This window comes from Xiphophorus maculatus, unplaced genomic scaffold, assembly GCF_002775205.1.
Source record: "Xiphophorus maculatus strain JP 163 A unplaced genomic scaffold, X_maculatus-5.0-male Unplaced_Scaffold_BN000202F, whole genome shotgun sequence".
Taxonomy (NCBI): domain Eukaryota; kingdom Metazoa; phylum Chordata; class Actinopteri; order Cyprinodontiformes; family Poeciliidae; genus Xiphophorus; species Xiphophorus maculatus.
Genome location: NW_019369798.1, coordinates 1 through 17069, shown reverse-complemented (window position 1 = coordinate 17069; position 17069 = coordinate 1). Strand labels below are relative to the sequence as shown.

At 44.0% G+C, this 17069-nt stretch overlaps 1 protein-coding gene and 18 non-coding genes across 19 annotated transcripts; all 19 read right to left on the bottom strand.

The window, feature by feature from the left end:
• Positions 1 to 423: 423 nt before the first annotated feature.
• Positions 424 to 497, bottom strand: trnan-guu. The gene has a single exon. It is a non-coding gene; the product is annotated as a tRNA-Asn (tRNA).
• Positions 498 to 867: 370 nt separating this feature from the next.
• On the bottom strand, positions 868 to 941 carry trnan-guu. The gene has a single exon. It is a non-coding gene; the product is annotated as a tRNA-Asn (tRNA).
• Positions 942 to 1304: 363 nt separating this feature from the next.
• trnan-guu lies at positions 1305 to 1378 on the bottom strand. Its single transcript has one exon. It is a non-coding gene; the product is annotated as a tRNA-Asn (tRNA).
• A 370-nt stretch (positions 1379 to 1748) lies between these two features.
• Positions 1749 to 1822, bottom strand: trnan-guu. The gene has a single exon. It is a non-coding gene; the product is annotated as a tRNA-Asn (tRNA).
• A 363-nt stretch (positions 1823 to 2185) lies between these two features.
• trnan-guu lies at positions 2186 to 2259 on the bottom strand. Its single transcript has one exon. It is a non-coding gene; the product is annotated as a tRNA-Asn (tRNA).
• A 371-nt stretch (positions 2260 to 2630) lies between these two features.
• trnan-guu lies at positions 2631 to 2704 on the bottom strand. Its single transcript has one exon. It is a non-coding gene; the product is annotated as a tRNA-Asn (tRNA).
• Positions 2705 to 3067: 363 nt separating this feature from the next.
• Positions 3068 to 3141, bottom strand: trnan-guu. Its single transcript has one exon. It is a non-coding gene; the product is annotated as a tRNA-Asn (tRNA).
• A 372-nt stretch (positions 3142 to 3513) lies between these two features.
• On the bottom strand, positions 3514 to 3585 carry trnan-guu. The gene has a single exon. It is a non-coding gene; the product is annotated as a tRNA-Asn (tRNA).
• A 50-nt stretch (positions 3586 to 3635) lies between these two features.
• LOC111607944 lies at positions 3636 to 11777 on the bottom strand. Its single transcript, XM_023330119.1, has 14 exons — positions 11336 to 11777; positions 10772 to 10921; positions 10580 to 10666; positions 10331 to 10456; positions 9874 to 10173; positions 9308 to 9789; positions 8879 to 9206; positions 7212 to 8013; positions 6884 to 7093; positions 6523 to 6767; positions 5764 to 6006; positions 5576 to 5680; positions 5188 to 5474; positions 3636 to 4660 (listed from the first exon to the last, which is right to left on the bottom strand). The coding sequence occupies exons 2-14, from the start codon at positions 10919 to 10921 to the stop codon at positions 4639 to 4641; spliced, it is 3387 nt and encodes a 1128-aa protein (XP_023185887.1). The 5' UTR covers positions 11336 to 11777; the 3' UTR covers positions 3636 to 4638.
• Positions 11778 to 12165: 388 nt separating this feature from the next.
• Positions 12166 to 12239, bottom strand: trnan-guu. Its single transcript has one exon. It is a non-coding gene; the product is annotated as a tRNA-Asn (tRNA).
• A 369-nt stretch (positions 12240 to 12608) lies between these two features.
• On the bottom strand, positions 12609 to 12682 carry trnan-guu. Its single transcript has one exon. It is a non-coding gene; the product is annotated as a tRNA-Asn (tRNA).
• A 371-nt stretch (positions 12683 to 13053) lies between these two features.
• On the bottom strand, positions 13054 to 13127 carry trnan-guu. The gene has a single exon. It is a non-coding gene; the product is annotated as a tRNA-Asn (tRNA).
• A 365-nt stretch (positions 13128 to 13492) lies between these two features.
• trnan-guu lies at positions 13493 to 13566 on the bottom strand. Its single transcript has one exon. It is a non-coding gene; the product is annotated as a tRNA-Asn (tRNA).
• Positions 13567 to 13929: 363 nt separating this feature from the next.
• Positions 13930 to 14003, bottom strand: trnan-guu. Its single transcript has one exon. It is a non-coding gene; the product is annotated as a tRNA-Asn (tRNA).
• A 370-nt stretch (positions 14004 to 14373) lies between these two features.
• trnan-guu lies at positions 14374 to 14447 on the bottom strand. Its single transcript has one exon. It is a non-coding gene; the product is annotated as a tRNA-Asn (tRNA).
• A 363-nt stretch (positions 14448 to 14810) lies between these two features.
• trnan-guu lies at positions 14811 to 14884 on the bottom strand. The gene has a single exon. It is a non-coding gene; the product is annotated as a tRNA-Asn (tRNA).
• A 372-nt stretch (positions 14885 to 15256) lies between these two features.
• Positions 15257 to 15330, bottom strand: trnan-guu. Its single transcript has one exon. It is a non-coding gene; the product is annotated as a tRNA-Asn (tRNA).
• A 363-nt stretch (positions 15331 to 15693) lies between these two features.
• trnan-guu lies at positions 15694 to 15767 on the bottom strand. Its single transcript has one exon. It is a non-coding gene; the product is annotated as a tRNA-Asn (tRNA).
• A 362-nt stretch (positions 15768 to 16129) lies between these two features.
• On the bottom strand, positions 16130 to 16203 carry trnan-guu. The gene has a single exon. It is a non-coding gene; the product is annotated as a tRNA-Asn (tRNA).
• Between the last annotated feature and the right edge of the window lie 866 nt (positions 16204 to 17069).

The following is a 17069-nucleotide window of genomic DNA, read 5'->3' as shown; positions in this document are numbered from 1 at the left end:
CTCGAAACCACCAACTTTCGGTTAACAGCCGAACGCGCTAACCAATTGCGCCACAGAGACACTGAAATGCTACAGGTAGTCGTGACATAGATTCATCACATGTGCAACATTCTAGCCTCGCTTCTGAAATCCGTTGCAATAATCATGGCAAAAGACAGAGTTGAGCGGTAAGATGATGGGGAATTGCTTCAAACTCAAAAACGGCTTTGCGACTCTCACCAAATATGTTAGATTTCTAATCAGTCTTTACAATTCAAAGGTCGAGCAATCCATACGTTGCATTTGGTCAACTTCCTTTTTATGTGGTAATCACGTACTGTAGTGCGTATTTTAAAAGCAGCGGACAAGAATGGCAGATGAAATTCAACAGTCATTGAAAATGAGCCAGACAACATCCTTTGTCCTATCTAGAATATTGACAGTCGTCCCTGGGTGGGCTCGAACCACCATCCTTTCGGTTAACAGCCGAACGCGCTAACCAATTGCGCCACAGAGACAGAGACACTGAAATACTACAGGTAGCCGTGACATAGATTCATCACATGTGCAACATTCTAGCCTCGCTTCTGAAATCCATTGCATTAACCATGGCAAAAGACAGAATTGAGCGGTAAGTTGATGTGGAATTGCGTCAACCACTGCTTGCGCCTCTCGCCAAACCTTATAGATTTCTATACTGTCCATACCTTAGTTCAAAGTCAAACGGTCGAGCAATCCAAACGTTGCATTTGGTCAACTTCCTTTTTGTGGTAATCACGTACTGTAGTGAGTATTTCAAAAGCAGCGGACAAGAATGGCAGATGAAATTCAACAATCATTGATAATGAGCCAGACAACATCCTTTGTCCTATCTAGAATATTGACAGTCGTCCCTGGGTGGGCTCGAACCACCAACCTTTCGGTTAACAGCCGAACGCGCTAACCAATTGCGCCACAGAGACACTGAAATGCTACAGGTAGTCGTGACATAGATTCATCACATGTGCAACATTCTAGCCTCGCTTCTGAAATCCGTTGCAATAATCATGGCAAAAGACAGAGTTGAGCGGTAAGATGATGGGGAATTGCTTCAAACTCAAAAACGGCTTTGCGACTCTCACCAAATATGTTAGATTTCTAATCAGTCTTTACAATTCAAAGGTCGAGCAATCCATACGTTGCATTTGGTCAACTTCCTTTTTATGTGGTAATCACGTACTGTAGTGCGTATTTTAAAAGCAGCGGACAAGAATGGCAGATGAAATTCAACAGTCATTGAAAATGAGCCAGACAACATCCTTTGTCCTATCTAGAATATTGACAGTCGTCCCTGGGTGGGCTCGAACCACCATCCTTTCGGTTAACAGCCGAACGCGCTAACCAATTGCGCCACAGAGACAGAGACACTGAAATACTACAGGTAGCCGTGACATAGATTCATCACATGTGCAACATTCTAGCCTCGCTTCTGAAATCCATTGCATTAACCATGGCAAAAGACAGAATTGAGCGGTAAGTTGATGTGGAATTGCGTCAACCACTGCTTGCGCCTCTCGCCAAACCTTATAGATTTCTATACTGTCCATACCTTAGTTCAAAGTCAAACGGTCGAGCAATCCAAACGTTGCATTTGGTCAACTTCCTTTTTGTGGTAATCACGTACTGTAGTGAGTATTTCAAAAGCAGCGGACAAGAATGGCAGATGAAATTCAACAATCATTGATAATGAGCCAGACAACATCCTTTGTCCTATCTAGAATATTGACAGTCGTCCCTGGGTGGGCTCGAACCACCAACCTTTCGGTTAACAGCCGAACGCGCTAACCAATTGCGCCACAGAGACACTGAAATGCTACAGGTAGTCGTGACATAGATTCATCACATGTGCAACATTCTAGCCTCGCTTCTGAAATCCGTTGCAATAATCATGGCAAAAGACAGAGTTGAGCGGTAAGATGATGGGGAATTGCTTCAAACTCAAAAACGGCTTTGCGACTCTCACCAAATATGTTAGATTTCTAATCAGTCTTTACAATTCAAAGGTCGAGCAATCCATACGTTGCATTTGGTCAACTTCCTTTTTATGTGGTAATCACGTACTGTAGTGCGTATTTTAAAAGCAGCGGACAAGAATGGCAGATGAAATTCAACAGTCATTGAAAGTGAGCCAGACAACATCCTTTGTCCTATCTAGAATATTGACAGTCGTCCCTGGGTGGGCTCGAACCACCATCCTTTCGGTTAACAGCCGAACGCGCTAACCAATTGCGCCACAGAGACAGAGACACTGAAATACTACAGGTAGCCGTGACATAGATTCATCACATGTGCAACATTCTAGCCTCGCTTCTGAAATCCATTGCATTAACCATGGCAAAAGACAGAATTGAGCGGTAAGTTGATGTGGAATTGCGTCAACCACTTGCTTGCGCCTCTCGCCAAACCTTATAGATTTCTATACTGTCCATACCATAGTTCAAAGTCAAACGGTCGAGCAATCCAAACGTTGCATTTGGTCAACTTCCTTTTTGTGGTAATCACGTACTGTAGTGAGTATTTCAAAAGCAGCGGACAAGAATGGCAGATGAAATTCAACAATCATTGATAATGAGCCAGACAACATCCTTTGTCCTATCTAGAATATTGACAGTCGTCCCTGGGTGGGCTCGAACCACCAACCTTTCGGTTAACAGCCGAACGCGCTAACCAATTGCGCCACAGAGACACTGAAATGCTACAGGTAGTCGTGACATAGATTCATCACATGTGCAACATTCTAGCCTCGCTTCTGAAATCCGTTGCAATAATCATGGCAAAAGACAGAGTTGAGCGGTAAGATGATGGGGAATTGCTTCAAACTCAAAAACGGCTTTGCGACTCTCACCAAATATGTTAGATTTCTAATCAGTCTTTACAATTCAAAGGTCGAGCAATCCATACGTTGCATTTGGTCAACTTCCTTTTTATGTGGTAATCACGTACTGTAGTGCGTATTTTAAAAGCAGCGGACAAGAATGGCAGATGAAATTCAACAGTCATTGAAAATGAGCCAGACAACATCCTTTGTCCTATCTAGAATATTGACAGTCGTCCCTGGGTGGGCTCGAACCACCATCCTTTCGGTTAACAGCCGAACGCGCTAACCAATTGCGCCACAGAGACAGAGACACTGAAATACTACAGGTAGCCGTGACATAGATTCATCACATGTGCAACATTCTAGCCTCGCTTCTGAAATCCATTGCATTAACCATGGCAAAAGACAGAATTGAGCGGTAAGTTGATGTGGAATTGCGTCAACCACTGCTTGCGCCTCTCGCCAAACCTTATAGATTTCTATACTGTCCATACCTTAGTTCAAAGTCAAACGGTCGAGCAATCCAAACGTTGCATTTGGTCAACTTCCTTTTTGTGGTAATCACGTACTGTAGTGAGTATTTCAAAAGCAGCGGACAAGAATGGCAGATGAAATTCAACAATCATTGATAATGAGCCAGACAACATCCTTTGTCCTATCTAGAATATTGACAGTCGTCCCTGGGTGGGCTCGAACCACCAACCTTTCGGTTAACAGCCGAACGCGCTAACCAATTGCGCCAAAGTTGGGGAACAATAGTCTACTTGGGGGGGGGAAGAAAGGAAGAAAGGGGGAAGAAAGGGAGGGGAGAAGAAAGGGGAAGAGTGAGGCCGATCCCAGAGTCGCGAGTTCGATCCTACCAGTCGCCATACTATGTTTTAGTGAAAAGATTTCCCACAATTAATGTTTAAGTGTTATGAAGTAACGGCTGTTTTTTTGTATCTTGAAAACATTTTAAATGCTTTTTTGTACAGATAGTGTAGTACTGTAAACTAAAACCCAACACTTGTCATAAAAGGCTTTCTTTTTAAAACTTTGAATTGCTTAATTAATTTTGCTTTTTTATTCTGATATATTCAAATTAATGTGTTAAATTATACTGTATACTATATACTTGATGTATATTTTAATGTCCTTAATCATACTCAGTGCTTATTTTCATTTTTCACAGCAAAACAGTGACTGAAACTAAAATTGCAAGTGTCTTTCCTAAAGTACTTTGAGTGAAGTGAATGATATCTTTTTTCTAGTGTATGCTTAAATTACCAATAATTCAGAATTTGAAGCAGCTAATATTTACTCACAAAAGACCATAGACCTTATCGGTTTAAAAGAACCAAATATTTATTCAACAATTAAGACAGTGAATTAAACATTTTTAGTTAGTCCCAAAACATTGTAGCATTTGGATGCAACACATTTCCATTGAAGTCTCCCATTTCTTTTTCTTAACCAAGAAATTTGTGGTTTGCTGAAGGACTTAAATCCTTTTACTGTATGGTTTGTTGAATTACTTTGTGTACACAATGACAATAAGAATAAATATCTGTATCATTAACCCAAAACAAAATAAACACACTATGAACTAAATAAAACTTATATACAGTGAAGTTATTTAAAATAAAGAAAATGTTTATTTTTTCTTTTTAATTTGTTCCAGCCACTGCTCTTTAGTGAGACTTTCATTAGAGGGACAGTAAATTTGCCCTCTATATTGGCTGTGTCCTGTTTCAGCTATTCTAAACTGCCCGCATTTTTTGCATGTGTTGTGCAAAACTTTGCGAGTCAATTTTCGAGGTTCTCTACCAGGTTGAGCAGGGGCTGCTCTGGGAGCCAGAGCAGGGGCCAGAGCAGGGGCCACAGGATAAGCATGTGGAGGAGGGGTGGAGAGGTTCCACAAACTCTGTTGCTGTTGGGTAGTGAGGATAACAGATCCCTGTGGTGCCATTGGAGTAATTGCCACTAGCTGAGGCCTTTTGGGTGGGGCAGGGAGAAGCTGCCGCTGTCCTGATGGATTTGTCCCATCAGTGAATTGTAGCTTTCTTTTTAATTTTGACTGCCCCACAGTGTTGGATGGTAGCCTATATGTATGCAGTGGCCCTGAATGTGGTACGCCGTAATGCGGGCGTATATTTGCAGGCAGAAGCGGGTCAGCAGCTACAGAAAACTGGCTGGGAAGGTTTAGCCCTTGAAGTACCACAGCGGTCTCTTGCCTTTTGACCCTTCTGTTATGCCACTGAACCAGGGTGGTGTAGCTAACATCCACTAGCTGCAAATGTGTCTGCCCCATCACAGCTCCATTCGCCAGAACGAGCTGCCTGATCTTTCTATAGTCTTGTAGGATCAAATCCCACCTGGAGACTGTGCCTGATCCTCTTTTCTTTGGACTACGATGGATATTGCACAGTCGGACAAAGATGGTCTCCACCAAGCGGCAGCAGTCTGGCCATTGGGCAGATGGGGCTGGAGTGGTTAGAGCATGCCTCTTTACACTCTCAACCCCAGGAGTAAATTCTTGCCTCTTCTTGGGGGACCGAAACCTCCCAGTGTTCAATCTTTCTTGATGTCTTGCAGCAAATACCGTTCTCTGTTTATCAAACTCCAGCAGGTTCTGCCACAGAGCAACAATGCAGCTCACCTAAACAGGAAAATAAAACAATTTTACATTAGGACAACAATATGCAAGTGAGGTGAAAGGCGTGTGCATGTCTGCAGCAAGCAACAATGCATGTTACTGACCTCCTGGTTGGTCAGCACCAGTGAGGTTTTGCTCCTTAGCTCCACCAGATACTCAGCCAAGCTGTCAACTTTGTCCAGGCCTGGTACACCGGCCTCATCTAAACCCTGAGAAAACATAAATAATGTTGAAGTTATTTGAAGTTTTATTAAATTTTTCTTCAATTCTACAGCTTACTATGAATGCCCACCTCTGACATAGGCTCAGCAATGCCAGGCTGGGTGGAGGCAGCAGACAGGGTGGAGGGAGCTGGCTGGGTGGAGGGAGCTGGCTGGGTGGAGGGAGCAGACAGAGTGGAGGCAGCAGACAGGGTGGAGGGAGCAGACAGGGTGGAGGCAGCACGCTGGGTGGAGGGAGCACGCTGGGTGGAGGGAGCAGGCTGGGTGGAGGGAGCAGACAGGGTGGAGGCAGCACGCTGGGTGGAGGCAGCAGGCTGGGTGGAGGCAGCAGGCTGGGTGGAGGCAGCACGCTGGGTGGAGGCAGCACGCTGGGTGGAGGGAGCTGGCTGGGTGGAGGCAGCTGACTGGGTGGAGGGAGCAGGCTGGGTGGAGGGAGCAGGCTGGGTGGAGGGAGCAGGCTGGGTGGAGGGAGCAGACAGGGTGGAGGGAGCAGACAGGGTGGAGGGAGCAGACAGGGTGGAGGCAGCACGCTGGGTGGAGGCAGCAGGCTGGGTGGAGGCAGCAGGCTGGGTGGAGGCAGCACGCTGGGTGGAGGCAGCACGCTGGGTGGAGGGAGCTGGCTGGGTGGAGGCAGCTGACTGAGTGGAGGCAGCACGCTGGGTGGAGGGAGCAGGCTGGGTGGAGGCAGCAGGCTGGGTGGAGGCAGCACGCTGGGTGGAGGCAGCACGCTGGGTTGAGGGAGCACGCTGGGTGGAGGGAGCAGGCTGGGTGGAGGCAGCTGACTGGGTGGAGGCAGCACGCTGGGTGGAGGCAGCTGGCTGGGTGGAGGCAGCTGGCTGGGTGGAGGCAGCAGGCTGGGAGGAGGATTCGAGATGTGATGTAGCTGAGAAAAGGGTCTCATCGTCTAGCTCTGATACTAGAAAGTCCAAAGCTTCTTCGTCCACAAAGCCTTCATCTTCCTCTGCTACATTAGCCTCCACATCTTCCAGCAGAACATCTGTCTCTTCTGAGTCAGGCTGGGGTTTCAGTGGCTTTCCTGTTTGACTTAGAAGGTAGTCAACGCCCAGTAGCTCACCTATGGAAAATCAAACATATTGATAGTAAAACATTCCAAAACATGTTACATATTATTGATCTTTTTATACTATAGTTTATCTTAAACTGTTTATCCTTCACATATTTCATTTGTACCTGTGTACTTTGAAGGGGGCATAAATTGTGGGACGTACTCTCGTCCCAGCACCTTCAAGCTGTTCTGATTTATGGACTGAGTCATGTCTCCAGCATATGTCAGAAGAGACGATGGTTTGTTGGTCACTGCTGCAGAACCCCGATCCTGATTCCATCTATTCAGGCCTTCCAGGAGGTAGAGCTGGAAATTCAGTAAGTTTGCACTGGTTCCTGTAAAAAAAGGAAAAAAACAACACATCATATTAATGTCTTTGAAACAATACTGGTTGATCCAGTTTTGCAAAAAATATACAGTAAAGTGTTGTAGTCATGTTAGAAAGCGACTTACCTGGAATAAACCTGTTTAAATGACAATGAAATGACTCCAGGGATGTAGAGCCTCGTGAACAGCGATAACGTGTCAACTTGATTCCGCTCTTGTTGACACTGCCCACCTCAGTGTACAACTGAATCCCTGCAACATCCTGAATGCATTTCACATGCCGTTTTTGGACACCCCAGATGTGTTTTATCCTGACTTCATCCAGTAAGGGAACCCCCATCAAATCTCTCCCTTTTGGACCATTCAGCTCCTCCAGCAGTCGTTCAATAAGGACAGTAGTGATGTCCTCTCCCCGTGTCCTCCTACGACAGAAATTACTCAACTCCTTCTTGGTTATCTGCCTGTCCACCATGGTGTTGGTTATACCTGGCCTCTGTTCCTGCTGGAGCTGCCTTTCTTTCGCTCGTCGAAGAAGGTCAAGGTCCCCTGCATCCCACTCAAAAATGCAGGAGGACAGTGCCCGCATGAAAGCAGGATACAGAGGGTGGGCATCCGTGGTACAACCAACAGCCAGCCTCCGCATAAAGTGCCAAATGTCCAGGCGAATGTAAATATCTGGCCACCCTCCAAACCTGGCCTGCAGCTTGCTGAGGCCTTCACTAACACAGCAGCCACAGTCCACATACAGCACCTTTGGAGGTGCAGCCCCAGCCTGGCGGTACCGCTCCATCAGTCCTGCAGCCATTTTGTCCAGTCCTGGACCCTCCTGGACAGTCAGGACACTATTCAATATTTGGCCCAGCTCATTGCTGACTGACGACACCCACAGAGCCGTTCCTTTGCTGTGGCCAGCCAGCTTTTTGGTGATCTACAATAGAAAGTGTGGAATTAAATCTTGCCGTTTCTCATGTCTACAGAAACCACTGCCGGCTGTGTATTTCATAACATTTTCAATGTACTTAGAACAATAAACTTTTCACAAGTTTAATTGTTTGTGAAACAGAAAAAAAGTTATCCCAAACATTTTTAAAATTATTAGCGTTTTAAATTTAGTAGTGTACAACTTTTTTTCCAAGTAGGATATAATAATCAATATTATTATTGTCAAGTTTTTTGCTCTCTTTAAACCACCTCAGCTTCTGCCCAAACTTGAAAAAGCTTGCTTCCCTCAAAGAAATGCAGGAACCACTCATTTCAGCGACATCTTTTATTCATCTTTTCTTTTTGTCTTTAGATTAGTTCAATTAACAGTGTAAGACCACCATGATTTTGCAGAAGTAGTCACAGAGAGTCACAGAGCAGTTTGAAAACCTACAAACAAATGAAACAAAATCAATTACAGATCACAATGAACTAATGAACTAGTTTTCCAGGTAATGTTAATCTACTTTTAAGTGAACAGTGAATGAACAAACAAACTACATTCCACACACATAAATCCCATTTCATCACCAAGGCTAATTTGGTCTTCTGAATGCAGATTAAATGATATAAACTGTGCATAATGTCCAGTTCCTACCAGTGGTGTCTTTGTGGAAGCTTGAAGCTGAGGCTCTTTGTCTGAGCACAGGTGTGCCAAGTTACCTTATAGACTTCAGATAGGCCTGATTGAAAGGGAGGGGTGCGCTTGATTCTCTGTGATGTGTGTGCCAGTTGGGTGGAGATAGTAAATGCACTCACAAATGTACCATTTGCTGTTTTAACTTGACAATTATCATTACATGGTTACTAACCTTTTTGGTGGAGTCCAGCTTCAGAACTGTCCCCAAGGTGGAGGTGATGCTGGCTTTTATGTGTTCTATGCGTGACAGAATATCTCTGCCATACACTGACAACAACCAGCGATCAGTGGGGATGTCAGCTGGTTCTGGGGGCTCCTGGCACACCACAGGGAAAAGGCTGGGTCTATTTACAAAGTTAGCGCACTCCTCCAGATAGTGCCCCAACCTGTTCAGCCACTCCTCCCCGTGGTTTTCTTTCAGCTGCTTCAGCAGCCGTGCTGAACTGTTGCCCTGTGTCCTGTCTCTCATCAGCCTGATCACTCGTATGTCACAAGCATACCTGGAAGGCAGATTAACAAAGTATTTATTTTGCAGTTACATTTGCATGTAATGTAATATCTTCATTCCTTCAGTTAGCATTTTACTAAATGTTTTACTCACTTTTGGGTGAGGATGAGCCGAAATAATTTCTGGTGCGGCAAGTCCAGCTGGTCTCGGATGCTCTGGGATGTTGATAGATACGTGAGATTACACCCGCTGCACCTGAGTGTCTCCGTCACAAGGAGGTAATACCTATCAATATCCAGGACTTTCCGAGCCCTCTTGTGGATGCCAGCACCTGTAAGATGATTCCCACAAGTTTTGCAGAACACCCTGACCTTCCACTGATGGTAGGGCATCCATACGAGGAGCCGATGTGAAAAAAACCTCTCAGGTGTTGGCACCTGATGGTAAATGAGGGCCGGCGCAGGAGGCTCGTACCACAGCTTTAAATCTGGGCGCAGTTTGCCAGATTTAAAGAGGGTATTTGAGATCCATCTTTGATCCTGCACAGGGATGGTTTTCCTCATCTCACTCGGTAACCAGAAAGAAGCTGCATTATCACCTGCAGCTGGTTGTAACAGAGACGTTGAAGGCTGTTCCTAAAAACAACAGAACATAAATATGTTTGAAAACAGATATCTTAGAACTGCTTTATTTTAATGAATATACAATGCTGTACTCACAGATGCAACTGTCTTGCCGGAGTGTGTCTGGGAGGATGGAGCAACACTAGGGCTCCTCACAGAGGGTGGAGAAGGACTTGGGCTCCTCACGGAGGATGGAAAGGGACTTGGGCTCCTCACAGAGGATGGAGAGGGACTTGGGCTCCTCACAGAGGATGGAAAGGGACTTGGGCTCCTCACAGAGGATGGAGAGGGACTTGGGCTCCTCACAGAGGATGGAGAGGGACTCGGTGTCTTCCGGGCCACCAAGTTTGGCTTCACTGAATCCGAAAGAGAACCCCCAAAATAGGACTTAGTGAACTGAAACGAGAAATGTACAATCATGTGAAGTATATACTTTATAAATCACTACATCAAAATAAGCACAAGAAAATGTTTTGTTCAAAAACTATTATAGTTTGTTGCCAAGACAGAATCAATAATATAAAGTATTGAGCAAACAAACAAGAACATTTACCCTTGACAAAGATGGAGGGGACCTCAGGAAACAGCGGGTGGCTGTTGCTGTATCTCCAGAATTAGATTGTGAACCCACAGACTGTGGGGTCAAAGAAGGAGGTGCAGAAGGAGGCTGCAGTGCAGGCTACCAAAACAAAGATATTTTAAGTATAAAAGTCACCATTCACCAGAATTGCAAGAGACAAGACATAGCTTCAAATTTGACTAAGAAGTGATTGTTATTAGATATTATTTTAAACCAGCTTACTTTAACAGTGTGAAAGCCACAGTCACAAGTGACAGACGCTCCAAAAAGGGTGGTCTGTCCCCGAACTTGCATGGGGCATTTTTCTATCTGAAACAGTGTAACATAATCTTATTAATGACAGCTACTCAAGTCTGTCCTTTTTTATAAACATATCTACACACACAAGTGAATGAAACAGTGACTTCACTTTACCTTCTGATAGATATCATGCCATTTCTTCTGCCTTGGGGCTGGTCTATTCCCTGCATTGGAAGGCCAAACCCCAGTGCTGGCAAATGCCTTAAGCCTTGCCATCCACTCCCCATCCCCCATACCTTTGTGGCTCTTTGGCTTGGTGCTCATCTGAAGATAACATTGGGAATTAGCAGAATCAAATTCCATAAACTAATGATGCACTTTGTGCACAACTAACAATGGGTATGACATAAAAGCATTTAAAAGTAAAATCAAAGCCATAGTTTTCTGTGCTAATTATGATGAGGTAAAAAAAAAAACTATAACCCTCGATCGATCGATCGATCGATCGAGGTTGGTCTATATATAGGTTGATATCTATGTATGCATTTACATTTTAACTTAAAATGTTACTACTATATTATAAAATAAAATGTGTCCTTACTCTTGCACTCAGAACATGACATCATTATGTCGCCCTTTTATTTAACCCACAATATATTATTTTAGCTGATGTACAATTATAAATACGAAATCTGTTTGAACGACAACAGACAATAAACAATATTAATGGGTACTCACAGCAAGATCGTTTAGGTCGAGAGATCAATGATGTGATGACGAATCCTTCTTCAACGAAGCTAGGCTACTGACATCTGACTTTCAGAATCTTCCAACGGTTTTTATTTTTAAAAATAAAATTCGAAATTTGTTTTGTTTGTGGTGGTGGGGGGCGTGAGGGCGTCTGAGAGAGGGAGGGCTCACGGTGATTGGCCGATTTCCATTGTGAGCGCGGACATTGATAGGTTCGCATGTCGCCACGGTGATTGGCCGATTTCCATTGTGAGCGCGGACATTGATAGGTTCGCATGTCGCCACGGTGATTGGCCGATTTCCATTGTGAGCGCGGACATTGATAGGCTCGGTCCATTATGAGGCGGTACGACATTGGCTAAACCGTTCAATGTGAGAATGGAGAGGGGCAAGCGCCATTGGAGGAGAAACACCGACTAACGTGAGCGAAGTAGCGCCACAGAGACAGAGACACTGAAATACTACAGGTAGCCGTGACATAGATTCATCACATGTGCAACATTCTAGCCTCGCTTCTGAAATCCATTGCATTAACCATGGCAAAAGACAGAATTGAGCGGTAAGTTGATGTGGAATTGCGTCAACCACTGCTTGCGCCTCTCGCCAAACCTTATAGATTTCTATACTGTCCATACCATAGTTCAAAGTCAAAAGGTCGAGCAATCCAAACGTTGCATTTGGTCAACTTCCTTTTCATTTGGCAATCACGTACTGTAGTGAGTATTTCAAAAGCAGCGGACAAGAATGGCAGATGAAATTCAACAATCATTGAAAATGAGCCAGACAACATCCTTTGTCCTATGAAGAATATTTACAGTCGTCCCTGGGTGGGCTCGAATCACCAACCTTTCGGTTAACAGCCGAACGCGCTAACCAATTGCGCCACAGAGACAGAGACACTGAAACGCAACAGGTAGCCGTGACATAGATTCATCACATGTGCAACATTCTAGCCTCGCTTCTGAAATCCAATGCAATAACCATGGCAAAAGACAGAGTTGAGCGGTAAGATGATGGGGAATTGCTTCAAACTCAAAAACAGCTTTGCGACTCTCACCAAATATGTTAGATTTCTAATCAGTCTTTACAATTCAAAGGTCGAGCAATCCATACGTTGCATTTGGTCAACTTCCTTTTTATGTGGTAATCACGTACTGTAGTGCGTATTTTAAAAGCAGCGGACAAGAATGGCAGATGAAATTCAACAGTCATTGAAAATGAGCCAGACAACATCCTTTGTCCTATCTAGAATATTGACAGTCGTCCCTGGGTGGGCTCGAACCACCATCCTTTCGGTTAACAGCCGAACGCGCTAACCAATTGCGCCACAGAGACAGAGACACTGAAATACTACAGGTAGCCGTGACATAGATTCATCACATGTGCAACATTCTAGCCTCGCTTCTGAAATCCATTGCATTAACCATGGCAAAAGATAGAATTGAGCGGTAAGTTGATGTGGAATTGCGTCAACCACTGCTTGCGCCTCTCGCCAAACCTTATAGATTTCTATACTGTCCATACCATAGTTCAAAGTCAAAAGGTCGAGCAATCCAAACGTTGCATTTGGTCAACTTCCTTTTTTGTGGTAATCACGTACTGTAGTGAGTATTTCAAAAGCAGCGGACAAGAATGGCAGATGAAATTCAACAATCATTGATAATGAGCCAGACAACATCCTTTGTCCTATCGAGAATATTGACAGTCGTCCCTGGGTGGGCTCGAACCACCAACCTTTCGGTTAACAGCCGAACGCGCTAACCAATTGCGCCACAGAGACACTGAAATGCTACAGGTAGTCGTGACATAGATTCATCACATGTGCAACATTCTAGCCTCGCTTCTGAAATCCGTTGCATTAACCATGGCAAAAGACAGAATTGAGCGGTAAGTTGATGTGGAATTGCGTCAACCACTGCTTGCGCCTCTCGCCAAACCTTATAGATTTCTATACTGTCCATACCATAGTTCAAAGTCAAAAGGTCGAGCAATCCAAACGTTGCATTTGGTCAACTTCCTTTTTTGTGGTAATCACGTACAGTAGTGAGTATTTCAAAAGCAGCGGACAAGAATGGTAGATGAAATTCAACAATCATTGATAATGAGCCAGACAACATCCTTTGTCCTATCTAGAATATTGACAGTCGTCCCTGGGTGGGCTCGAACCACCAACCTTTCGGTTAACAGCCGAACGCGCTAACCAATTGCGCCACAGAGACACTGAAATGCTACAGGTAGTCGTGACATAGATTCATCACATGTGCAACATTCTAGCCTCGCTTCTGAAATCCGTTGCAATAATAATGGCAAAAGACAGAGTTGACCGGTAAGATGATGGGGAATTGCTTCAAACTCAAAAACGGCTTTGCGACTCTCACCAAATATGTTAGATTTCTAATCAGTCTTTACAATTCAAAGGTCGAGCAATCCATACGTTGCATTTGGTCAACTTCCTTTTTATGTGGTAATCACGTACTGTAGTGCGTATTTTAAAAGCAGCGGACAAGAATGGCAGATGAAATTCAACAGTCATTGAAAATGAGCCAGACAACATCCTTTGTCCTATCGAGAATATTGACAGTCGTCCCTGGGTGGGCTCGAACCACCATCCTTTCGGTTAACAGCCGAACGCGCTAACCAATTGCGCCACAGAGACAGAGACACTGAAATACTACAGGTAGCCGTGACATAGATTCATCACATGTGCAACATTCTAGCCTCGCTTCTGAAATCCATTGCATTAACCATGGCAAAAGATAGAATTGAGCGGTAAGTTGATGTGGAATTGCGTCAACCACTGCTTGCGCCTCTCGCCAAACCTTATAGATTTCTATACTGTCCATACCATAGTTCAAAGTCAAAAGGTCGAGCAATCCAAACGTTGCATTTGGTCAACTTCCTTTTTGTGGTAATCACGTACTGTAGTGAGTATTTCAAAAGCAGCGGACAAGAATGGCAGATGAAATTCAACAATCATTGATAATGAGCCAGACAACATCCTTTGTCCTATCTAGAATATTGACAGTCGTCCCTGGGTGGGCTCGAACCACCAACCTTTCGGTTAACAGCCGAACGCGCTAACCAATTGCGCCACAGAGACACTGAAATGCTACAGGTAGTCGTGACATAGATTCATCACATGTGCAACATTCTAGCCTCGCTTCTGAAATCAGTTGCAATAATCATGGCAAAAGACAGAGTTGACCGGTAAGATGATGGGGAATTGCTTCAAACTCAAAAACGGCTTTGCGACTCTCACCAAATATGTTAGATTTCTAATCAGTCTTTACAATTCAAAGGTCGAGCAATCCATACGTTGCATTTGGTCAACTTCCTTTTTATGTGGTAATCACGTACTGTAGTGCGTATTTTAAAAGCAGCGGACAAGAATGGCAGATGAAATTCAACAGTCATTGAAAATGAGCCAGACAACATCCTTTGTCCTATCGAGAATATTGACAGTCGTCCCTGGGTGGGCTCGAACCACCATCTTTTCGGTTAACAGCCGAACGCGCTAACCAATTGCGCCACAGAGACAGAGACACTGAAATACTACAGGTAGCCGTGACATAGATTCATCACATGTGCAACATTCTAGCCTCGCTTCTGAAATCCATTGCATTAACCATGGCAAAAGACAGAATTGAGCGGTAAGTTGATGTGGAATTGCGTCAACCACTTGCTTGCGCCTCTCGCCAAACCTTATAGATTTCTATACTGTCCATACCATAGTTCAAAGTCAAAAGGTCGAGCAATCCAAACGTTGCATTTGGTCAACTTCCTTTTTTGTGGTAATCACGTACTGTAGTGAGTATTTCAAAAGCAGCGGACAAGAATGGCAGATGAAATTCAACAATCATTGATAATGAGCCAGACAACATCCTTTGTCCTATCTAGAATATTGACAGTCATCCCTGGGTGGGCTCGAACCACCAACCTTTCGGTTAACAGCCGAACGCGCTAACCAATTGCGCCACAGAGACACTGAAATACTACAGGTAGTCGTGACATAGATTCATCACATGTGCAACATTCTAGCCTCGCTTCTGAAATCCGTTGCAATAATCATGGCAAAAGACAGAGTTGAGCGGTAAGATGATGGGGAATTGCTTCAAACTCAAAAACGGCTTTGCGACTCTCACCAAATATGTTAGATTTCTAATCAGTCTTTACAATTCAAAGGTCGAGCAATCCATACGTTGCATTTGGTCAACTTCCTTTTTATGTGGTAATCACGTACTGTAGTGAGTATTTCAAAAGCAGCGGACAAGAATGGCAGATGAAATTCAACAATCATTGATAATGAGCCAGACAACATCCTTTGTCCTATCTAGAATATTGACAGTCATCCCTGGGTGGGCTCGATCCACCAACCTTTCGGTTAACAGCCGAACGCGCTAACCAATTGCGCCACAGAGACACTGAAATGCAACAGGTAGTCGTGACATAGATTCATCACATGTGCAACATTCTAGCCTCGCTTCTGAAATCCGTTGCAATAATCATGGCAAAAGACAGAGTTGACCGGTAAGATGATTGGGAATTGCTTCAAACTCAAAAAGGCTTTGCGACTCTCACCAAATATGTTAGATTTCTAATCAGTCTTTACAATTCAAAGGTCGAGCAATCCATACGTTGCATTTGGTCAACTTCCTTTTTATGTGGTAATCACGTACTGTAGTGCGTATTTTAAAAGCAGCGGACAAGAATGGCAGATGAAATTCAACAGTCATTGAAAATGAGCCAGACAACATCCTTTGTCCTATCGAGAATATTGACAGTCGTCCCTGGGTGGGCTCGAACCACCATCCTTTCGGTTAACAGCCGAACGCGCTAACCAATTGCGCCACAGAGACAGAGACACGGAAATACTACAGGTATCCGTGACATAGATTCATCACATGTGCAACATTCTAGCCTCGCTTCTGAAATCCATTGCATTAACCATGGCAAAAGACAGAATTGAGCGGTAAGTTGATGTGGAATTGCGTCAACCACTGCTTGCGCCTCTCGCCAAACCTTATAGATTTCTATACTGTCCATACCATAGTTCAAAGTCAAAAGGTCGAGCAATCCAAACGTTGCATTTGGTCAACTTCCTTTTTTGTGGTAATCACGTACTGTAGTGAGTATTTCAAAAGCAGCGGACAAGAATGGCAGATGAAATTCAACAATCATTGATAATGAGCCAGACAACATCCTTTGTCCTATCTAGAATATTGACAGTCGTCCCTGGGTGGGCTCGATCCACCAACCTTTCGGTTAACAGCCGAACGCGCTAACCAATTGCGCCAAAGTTGGGGAACAATAGTCTACTTGGGGGGGGGAAGAAAGGAAGAAAGGGGGAAGAAAGGGAGGGGAGAAGAAAGGGGAAGAGTGAGGCCGATCCCAGAGTCGCGAGTTCGATCCTACCAGTCGCCATACTATGTTTTAGTGAAAAGATTTCCCACAATTAATGTTTAAGTGTTATGAAGTAACGGCTGTTTTTTTGTATCTTGAAAACATTTTAAATGCTTTTTTGTACAGATAGTGTAGTACTGTAAACTAAAACCCAACACTTGTCATAAAAGGCTTTCTTTTTAAAACTTTGAATTGCTTAATTAATTTTGCTTTTTTATTCTGATATATTCAAATTAATGTGTTAAATTATACTGTATACTATATACTTGATGTATATTTTAATGTCCTTAATCATACCCAGTGCTTATTTTCATTTTTCACA

Excerpts from the sequence above, each read along its gene's own strand:
- LOC111607944 (XM_023330119.1), bottom strand. The coding sequence starts at position 10,921 with ATGAGCACCAAGCCAAAGAGCCACAAAGGTATGGGGGATGGGGAGTGG. Across the intron at positions 5,681-5,763 it reads TTGCTGAGCCTATGTCAGAG|GGTTTAGATGAGGCCGGTGT; the intron begins GTGGGCATTCAT and ends ATGTTTTCTCAG. Across the intron at positions 4,661-5,187 it reads TCAGGCACAGTCTCCAGGTG|CAGCCCCTGCTCAACCTGGT; the intron begins GGATTTGATCCT and ends TGGCTCCCAGAG.